Source organism: Nylanderia fulva, unplaced genomic scaffold, assembly GCF_048542155.1.
Source record: "Nylanderia fulva isolate GAGA-0341 unplaced genomic scaffold, ASM4854215v1 Scaffold20, whole genome shotgun sequence".
In the NCBI taxonomy this organism is placed as follows: domain Eukaryota; kingdom Metazoa; phylum Arthropoda; class Insecta; order Hymenoptera; family Formicidae; genus Nylanderia; species Nylanderia fulva.
In genome coordinates, this window is record NW_028190264.1 from 1024617 (window position 1) to 1034061 (window position 9445).

At 31.8% G+C, this 9445-nt stretch overlaps 1 protein-coding gene across 1 annotated transcript in view; it reads left to right on the forward strand.

The window, feature by feature from the left end:
* LOC114944026 (uncharacterized) overlaps nt 1-9445 on the forward strand; it is a 127483-nt gene that overhangs the window by 106236 nt on the left and 11802 nt on the right. Inside the window, exons 4-6 of the mRNA XM_029319723.2 lie at nt 3095-3276; nt 5946-6144; nt 9263-9369. Of these exons, the coding sequence (XP_029175556.1) occupies nt 3095-3276; nt 5946-6144; nt 9263-9369 (488 nt within the window). The remainder of the gene's footprint in view (nt 1-3094; nt 3277-5945; nt 6145-9262; nt 9370-9445) is intronic.

The window sequence follows — 9445 nt, forward strand, 5'->3', positions numbered from 1 at the left end:
TATATTATACCTAAAAGGACGGAAGCTCCGCCATCGATGGAGAATTCCGTCACGTTCGGATTAACGCTTTCCCATCAACGAGCGCGGAACTATGATTAATTCCGACGTCAACATGCTCGCGCCGTTGCCGGTGAAATGCGGCGATCAGATAAATTCCTAACGTACGATAATGACACGTGTACAGGAATGTGTTGCTCGATTCACCATGCGTCCTCGATTTTGCCCGACGAACTTTCGACCAACTAACGAATTTCCAATCGATTATCTCTCGCAAAAGTATCGAATAAAATTCTGTTATTAGTCGAAAAAAATATTATGTAATAATATTAATATTTAATATATTATTACATAATATATTAATATATAATATATAATATAATATATTAATATTAATAAAATATTATTACATAATATATTAATATATAATATATAATATAATATATTAATATTAATATTATATTTTAATAATACTTTAATATATAATATATAATACATTATATTATATTAATATATAATATATTATAATATATTTTTTATAGGTAGACGGAGAGAATTTTCTCTTAAAATTTACCCTGAAAATCATAGTAATCGTGGTATGGTATTAGAAGAATTTTACAAGAGTTTCTCTGATGAAATATTTACTATACAATAAGAAATATTAACATAGAGTAAATTTTACTACGTACATAGTAGAATTGATCGAACATATTTTATATCTTATTGCGGTAGACATTAATATTTTTCATTGTGCATGGTAAATATTTAATCAGAGAAACTTTTATAAAATTCTTCCAATATCACATTGTCCCATGATTATCATAATTTTTAGGATAAATTCTAAAAATAATTCTCTCTGTGCATTAATATATTATATTATGCTGATATGTGACATCATAAATAAATACAACAATTATAAGATTATATGACGAACGCAGTACAAAATTCATGATTGTTGGCATGAGTTAGAGCGTCAGATGCTGTTATATTATGTAACGACATTTTTTGTCAACGAACATAACACCTTTGTTAAAAAATTAATTCTTTTTACTTAACATAATCACAATGTGTACTTTTTTAAAAAACAAATCGATATCTGTCCATTCACAGATATCGATTTGTTTTTTAAAAAAGTACACATTGTGATTATGTTAAGTAAAAAGAATTAATTTTTTAACAAAGGTGTTATGTTCGTTGACAAAAAATGTCGTTACATAATATAACAGCATCTGACGCTCTAACTCATGCCAACAATCATGAATTTTGTACTGCGTTCGTCATATAATCTTATAATTGTTGTATTTATTTATGATGTCAAAATGACTAAATTAATTTTTTAACATATTATTAAGATATTGAGAAAGACTGTCGTACAGTCGAAACGTTTATCGTAACTTTATATATTAAAATTTTATCAAAAAATATTAATAAATAACTTGTGTAAAAAAATTCTAAATTCAATAGTAACCAAATAGCATAAATTTCTTTTACAATTTCTCTTTTATATCGATATACCTCATGTAACTTAAAGTGTTTCGTGCTTTTCTGGAGTTGGAACTTTTTGAAGTGGAAATTCGGACGCGCTCGATGAAACTGCAGGCGGAAACTGGAGTTGCTTATCGCGTCGCTTGTCGCGCTCGATTTATTTATGTCGAAACTTTCGTCGCTATCGCGCGGTGTCGAGTTAATTGGGAATTAATTAAAGCGCGACATTCGGGCGCTTGCTTACTATCGCGTTCGATTTATAAACGATCCCGTTAAATCCCAACGATCGACACGCGCGATACGATAAAAAAAATCGACCATTCGTTAAAAAAAAAAAAAAAAAAAAACCGTATAAAACAGGGTGTCCAGCGATCAGGGAAATTTGGAAAATTCGGGAATTTTCATTGTCAGGGAATTTTATAAATCTGGAATTGTCAGTGAAAAGTCAGGAAATTTTACTATTTATGGATTTTTCACATTCATCTGTCTCAATAATTTGAAATTTTTTATTAAATAAATATAAACTTTTCCTTGATTTTCATTATGCTAATTTTCTGTGTTGTTAAATTCATTCATCTACAGCGTGTTCGTTAATTTATATTTTCATCGTCATGTTATTTTATTTCAATGTATTATATATTTTAAAATATATTATAACATTGCTCAAGAATTATAATATTGTTCAAGAATTTTATTTTAATTCATTTTTTTATTAAAAATTAATACATTAATTTTATTAAAAATTTAAATAATAGAATAATTTTTGTGTCGACGGTGAAATAAAATTGCAAGATTTATTATGATCGACTCAACTGTCAAAACAATTTTGACAGTTGGGTCGTTCCTAATAACTTGCAATTTTATTAAAAATATTTTATTTTAAAAATTTGTTGTGATATTAGATATCATTAAATATATTAAAATATATGTATTATAATTCGTTAAAATATAAAAAAAAAATAAAATTTGATATAAATAAAAAAGATGATCATTTAAATAGTGTATAGTGACACGTTTGTTTCGATTATTGTACATAATGCAGATTGTAATTGATTTAAATTTTTTTTTTTTTTTTTTAACTTCCGAATCTTTTCATTATTGGCAAAAATATTTCAAGGATTTCATGATTTAACATTTAATTGATTTATCATATAGATATATGCAAATTATATATTTGGAAAAAAATAATACTAAAAAGTCAGGGAAAAAATTAATTTCTGGTTTTGGAAAATTTGAAGAAGTCAGGGAATTTTTGTCATTGAGTCTGCTGAACACCCTGTTATTCCAACTATATTTAATATAATTATGTGTGCGATAAATAAAAATCTCTAAATTTATTTTTGACATGTATGAAGAGAAATAATATTTGTATTTAACTTACAACAAAGACAAATTAATATTTTTCTTTAGCCCACACATCACTTTTTTTATTTGATTAGTATACATCGTCTAAATAAGTCTAAATAATACTAAATAATACTAAAAGGGAAAAAATGAATTTCTGGTCTTGAGAAATCCGAAAAAGTCAGGGAATTTTTTTCATTAAGTCTGCTGAACACCCTGCAAATTCTTTCGCATCATCGTTTCTCTCTCTCTTCACGGACACGCATAGGTGGACAAACGAAGGAGGAGGTGATCGAGACGAACGAGAGGCTGAGAGTCGTCAGGATACGTCTGGACGGCAGCTACGACACCGCCAAGAGAGCCCTCGTCGAACTGATGTGCAAGTACACGGATAGCAAGCAAGTCCGCAACGTGTTCCAGCGTTACAATCTCCTCAAAGTTATGATCAAGGTAAGACGAGGTGTATACCGGGTGCGTATATGCCGCTGTAATTGGCTCGTAGCACACGCGCGCGTGTCGTTTTTGGCCCACTTTGAGCACTTTGTGCTCGACACGCGTCAGTTCCAGACCGCCGCTTTCCGTTGATGTAATTATACGTAATTATGCCGCCCCCAGTAAAACGGGGGATGAATGACAGAGAACTTGCACTTCCTCGCGCTTTAAAACTCCCGTCCGATCGAGTCGCTCGCTACTCTCCGACTTTCTCGGTTAAGAAATTCTGAAGAAATTAATAATTAGCTTGTAACGTTGATGCAAATTTATGTAATAAGCTTTTTAAGAAGTTGATAATTGGCTTTATATCCCTGACGTATTATAATACCTATATTGTCGAATATATATTTCTTATTTTTATTCTTTTAAATTAATGTTGCATTTGATCTTTATAAATGATGATTAATATTAGTGTATAAAAATTAATATAAATCTTGCTATCGTGAACATACACACAGAGAATTTTCTCTTAGAATTTACCCTGAAAAATATTAATATGTACGTAGTAAAATTAATTGTACCATATTTTATATTTTATTGTGGTAGATATTAAGATATTAATATTTTTTGTATGATAAATATTAAACAGAAAAAACTCTTATAAAATATTATCTCACGGTTATGATTTTTAGGATAAATTCTAAGAGAAAATTGTCTCTGTGTATATTTATCAATTTTTTACCGGGATAAGATGGACAAAAAGAGCCGAGTAATAATTCAAAAACAAAGCATTAATAAACCATATTTTATTTATTTTGTTTTCACAATTTTTCAAAAAAAAAAAACACGTAAATAAACCGATCGTGGGACTTACTGAAAAATGATTTAGAAAAAGGGAAAGAAATAAAGAAACGGGGCGCGAACGAGAGAACAAAGTGACAGATGTATGTGTGTGTACTGTCAGTGTATATTTTGTCAGCAAATAGTCAACACGTAGAGCGCAAAATATCCAGGCTCGATCCATGTGTAAATCGGCACGAAAGTTCAGCTGCAACAGCATAAACCGTCGGACAAGGGAAGAATTCGAAAAAACGTCGAGGCCGTTCCTCTTTTTTTTTTTTTTTTTATTACTTTTATTATTTATTTTTCGAGATACGTGCGCTTATTATTCCGGGAGAGATAGATCGCGCGAGACGAGCAACAAATAAAGATGCATGCGAGAGATACCCGGATATGTCGGCGCGAAAGACGCGTTATAGCCGCACCTTTTTTTTCTTTTTACTTTATTTTTTTCTCGGGAGGGAGATGCATACATAACGTCGGATGTATACGCGCGAATATCGAACGTTTATTTCTGAGCGGATGTGTAAACTTGCGTTGCGAGAGACGCAATCGTTCGAGAGCGTCGAGTATATATATATATATATTTTTTTGTCGCAGAAAAATCAACCCCTGGGATTTAATCCTCAGGCGATGCGAAATAAAATTGTTCTCCGTAAATCGCGCCGTGCGCGTGTGTCCCATCGATAATCGATGTACATATAATTTTCGAAACGCATTTCGAACGCTTTGTCGGAAGATGTAAGGGAAGCAAACGCGGGTGGAAACGCTTGTAATAAGCAGATATCGCCGTAAGGGATTCGCAATGCGGTAAACAACTTGTCGGCGTTATTGAAATTAGCTGTGGAATTAATAAATAGCGCGAGATTGCTCTCTTAATACGAGACGATTTTAATCTCCAACAATCGAAAGCATGGACGTTCGCAGGATTAAAAAATCCTGGGGAGAAACATGATTCAAATTTTTTCTTCTTTCTTAATTTAATTTTTTATTAAATATTATTAAATGTGCAAATAAATTTTAGTGGTTATTCAAAAGGAGAGGAATGCTTAATTTTTTTAATGATTCCAAGATTCCAGTTTAAGAGGATGTTGCCGTTGTTCTGTTTTACCGACTTTAAGTTAGGTTAAGTTTTCTTTGTTTAATTCAAGTACGAATCTTTTGATACATACTTTTAATCTCATTTTTATTACTTCTGTATTATTCTTTCATGTCATCTCTATTGGAAGCGCCATATTTTGTGCACAAATAAACTGCGGAACTTTTGTATTAAATAAGTATTGTTATGAGCTGATGCAAGATGCCGATAAAAAGAACTGTAATTTTTTAACTTTTATTGTTTTTTTTATGCGAAATTACAGCGCTCCCCGTTCATTATTATCAATACTTTAATTGTGGAGAAGAATTTTTTCAATCTGTATAACCAATAAAAAGAAAAGCCCTTGAACTCAAAGTCAGCATAGTCAGCATCCCCTTAAGAGATTAAAATCGAATTTTGAAGTAAGAGTGCGTACAAATCCGGTTTTAAAAGGCAGCTGAAACTTGTGGTTTTCTTAGACAACGATGTTTACAGTTTGTAAGTCGTAATCCACAGATATAAATGCAGATTAATGACTTTGCGCCTTTGTAAAGGCGCCGGAGGAATCGATCGCGGTCCTAAAACCGCGTCTGATAAATGGCCCGGCAATTTATTTTCCAGAATATACGCGGATAAAAGGATCCTCTGTACAATCGCCTGCTTGCGCAAACGCCTTCTCCCGCTTCTTTATCTTCCCTTCCTCGATTTTTCTCGCCGTCGCGTCGCGACGACGGTAGCCCGAGAGCTACCGACGGTTTTACCTTTCCAGGACGTAATTAAGCTGGAGACGCAGTATTGGACGCTGGTGGATATACCGAGGCAGGAGAAGCAGGAGACCGTCCCGGCCTTCGTGTTGCGTGCCTGCTCCATCATGGAGAAGACCCACAAGAGCGGAGAAGGCGTGAAAACTTCGGCGCGCCTCGCCGAGGAGGCCGAGACCAAGAGGGAGCGGATCGAGAGACTCGAGAGTGAGTATTCCAAGTACGAGAGTAATCAATTGCCTGTTGAGAGTAGTAATAGTGACAGCCTACAGTTGGCTTCGTCTCGGAGGAAGAAAATCATTTTCCATTGTCCTCCGTCGATCGTCTTTTATAGGGTGTCCTGTAACGCTTCTGGATCAACGTTTAAGGGTATATAGATTTTTCCTCGGCGAAAATGTTATCATTTTTTGCCCGTTCCCAATTTTTGCCATCATGAAACTGAGCCTTAAATTAAAATTCTACACGGAGAAAAGTTTCTTTTAGAATTTATACTGAAAAATCATGGCAATCGAGGGACAATATGGTATTGGAAGAATTTTTATAAGAATTTCTCTGATTAATACTTATCACAATAAAAAAATACATATTAATATGTACATAGTAAAATTAATCAAATCAACACTTAAGAGTAGATTTTTTCTCGGGAAAAAAAATGTCATCATTTTTTATATTTTCTCCAATTTTTATCATCTAACTGAGCCTTAAATTAAAATTCAATACGCAGAAAATTTTCTCTAGAATTAAAATTTATTCTGAAAATTATGGCAATCGAGGGACAATATGATATCAGAAGAATTTTGTAAGAATTTCTTTAATTAATATTTACCACAATAAAAAAATACATAATGTACATAGTAAAATCGAATCAACACTTAAGGGTAGATTTTTCCTCGGCGAAAATGTCATCATTTTTTGCCCGTTCCCAATTTTTGCCATCATGAAACTGAGCCTTAAATTAAAATTCTACACGCAAACATGGCAATATATTTTATAAGAGTTTAAAATTAATCGAACATATTTTATATCTTATTGTGGTAAATATTAATACTTTTAATCAGAGAAACTCTTATAAAATTTTCCCAATACCATACTGTCGCATGATTACCATAATTTTCAGGGTAAAAATTAAAAGAAAATTCTCTCTGTATATTAAAGTAAACTCCACTTGTTTTCAATCGCTTATTATTGGTGCCTCGATATTTTTGCTGAGAAAAAATCATTTCCAAATGATCCCAGCAATCTACCCTTCCCTCAAACGTTGATTCGTGGACACCCTGTGTGTGTACATATATATATATATATATATATGTATACATGTCATTCGTTTTATTTGCCGCGACTTTTATTGTCTCTTTATCATTCTCTCGGTGAATTATATTCAATAAATTAATTAATACATGTGTATACATTTTATCATCTTTCACGTGACTCGTTAATTATTTTCATTCTATACTCAGAGAATAAAAAATATATCATTTATATATAATTTTCAAGTTATTTAAAATTTTATTTAATTTTTACATCGAGTGTGACAAATTGTATCTTTGTTATCTTTATTGTTGAAAAAAATCTGTGCAATTATATTGCTTGTTTGATTCGTGAAACGACAACTGTATTGTTCCTCTCGTCGCGCAAATTGAGTAGAAAAGATACGATTCAATGGCTGTCCCTTGGAAAGTCTCCAAGCATGAATAATATATTATTTTCTGTCATAAGTACTCGATCGGGGAGACATCGAAGATCTATCGTGCCATTAGGTCGAAACAAGACCATCATATTTTATTCTCAATCTCATAATCCTTTAACAAATGATTGACGGTATTCAAATGACGCTGACGTGGATTATCTAATTAAAAAAAATTGATTAAGTAGAATTGACGAGCATTATTTCTTTCGCGATTCGAAAAACTTGATTCTTCGGAAGAAGATTTGAAATTGATAAAATATGAAAAGTTTTTCAGTTATCACAAAAGAAAGAGGTGGAGAGAAGAAATAAGAGTGCAATTAATCCCTTTTTCTGGTCTCATTTACGCTGGTTTTTTTTTACCCTCTCATAAATATTCAACAAATGCTTCGTACAACAATTCATAATTTCCGAGCGTGGAAGATTTATGGTATTTTTCATTATCGCGATACGCGGCGAAAATTATTCGAAAATTATTCTTTACCGTGTTCCGTGATGCATTCTAAATGCAACCGCCGCTGTTTTTTACAATTTGCGTGCGCGTTCGCGATTATAGCCCTATTTGTAAAACATTCAAGGTAAGAAGAACTTATTAACGTGAATTCCCGATTTAAAGTGCGAGCGCATCTTAGACAAAATGTCGTAATTAAAAATATTTCATTCCGACAATACTTTGCCCTCTCATCTGCTTAAAAGAGCTCTTTTGTACAGCAAATTTCAGATTCTAGTTGAAGATATTAGAATGAAAAAAAAAATGACAAATTGCTCGATTTAATTGATTCACTTGTCTAATTAATCATGAAAATTTTCCTAGTTCGTAAATTCATTGTTTTTCATATGTCATTTTATTTTATTTATAATATTCTTTTTTATACTCTACCTCTATATTCATTATTTTATTTTATTTATATTTTGTTTTACTTTGTTTCTTACTTTTTGGTAATAAAACCTGCATTTTTAAATATCGATGAAAAAAGTAGAAACAAAAATATTCCAGGTAGTGAGGCAAATATATACTTGTAAAATCAATGTGTACAATAAAAATTTCTAGGAATAGCGTTTTAACAACAATGTTGAAAATTAATAGTCAGAATTTAAAATATTCTGTCTAATATTACATATCTCCTGTCGGTGCTTTAGCTTGATTTCGTGCGTTGCACACAAATGCACATATTAACGATCAACATATTCATTGCTTGATTTCCATTTTGCTGCAGGAGCAATATTTCCCTGAACGTTAATTAATGCTCCGTCGATGCATAATATGCAAGGGAAACTACATTTGTGCAATCGCACGAAACATATCCGACCTGTTATTTTTTTTGTGTGTTTGCTCGTTAATAGTACAAAGTTACTTCAACAATTTTTTTTTACGTCGTGTCGATACGTGTAGAAGTTTTATATATCGTACAATTTACACCAAAAATATTTTTCCAATCAAAAAATGTATTATATCAGGATTTATGAATAAGGCATACGCGCGTTTTTAAATAAATAAATTGACTTTATTAGCGTTTTACTTTGGAAGTCGCGCAATATTGATGTTTATTGAAAATGTAAAATATTTTATTAATATATATTTATGATAACATGCATAATAAACAGAATAAAAAGGATAAAATAAGGTAATACTTTATATAGGTATGACGACGGCGCAAATCGAAGCGGAGAACACCCAGATGACCAATGATCTGTACAGATTATTGAAGAAGTACACGGGTCTCAGGAATCTCATCAAAGAGTTGAAAGTACGTGCTTTGTAAGAGACTTTGTAAGAAACTTAACTTGTGGATTCCGTGATGTAAACAAAAATATTTGCCTGAG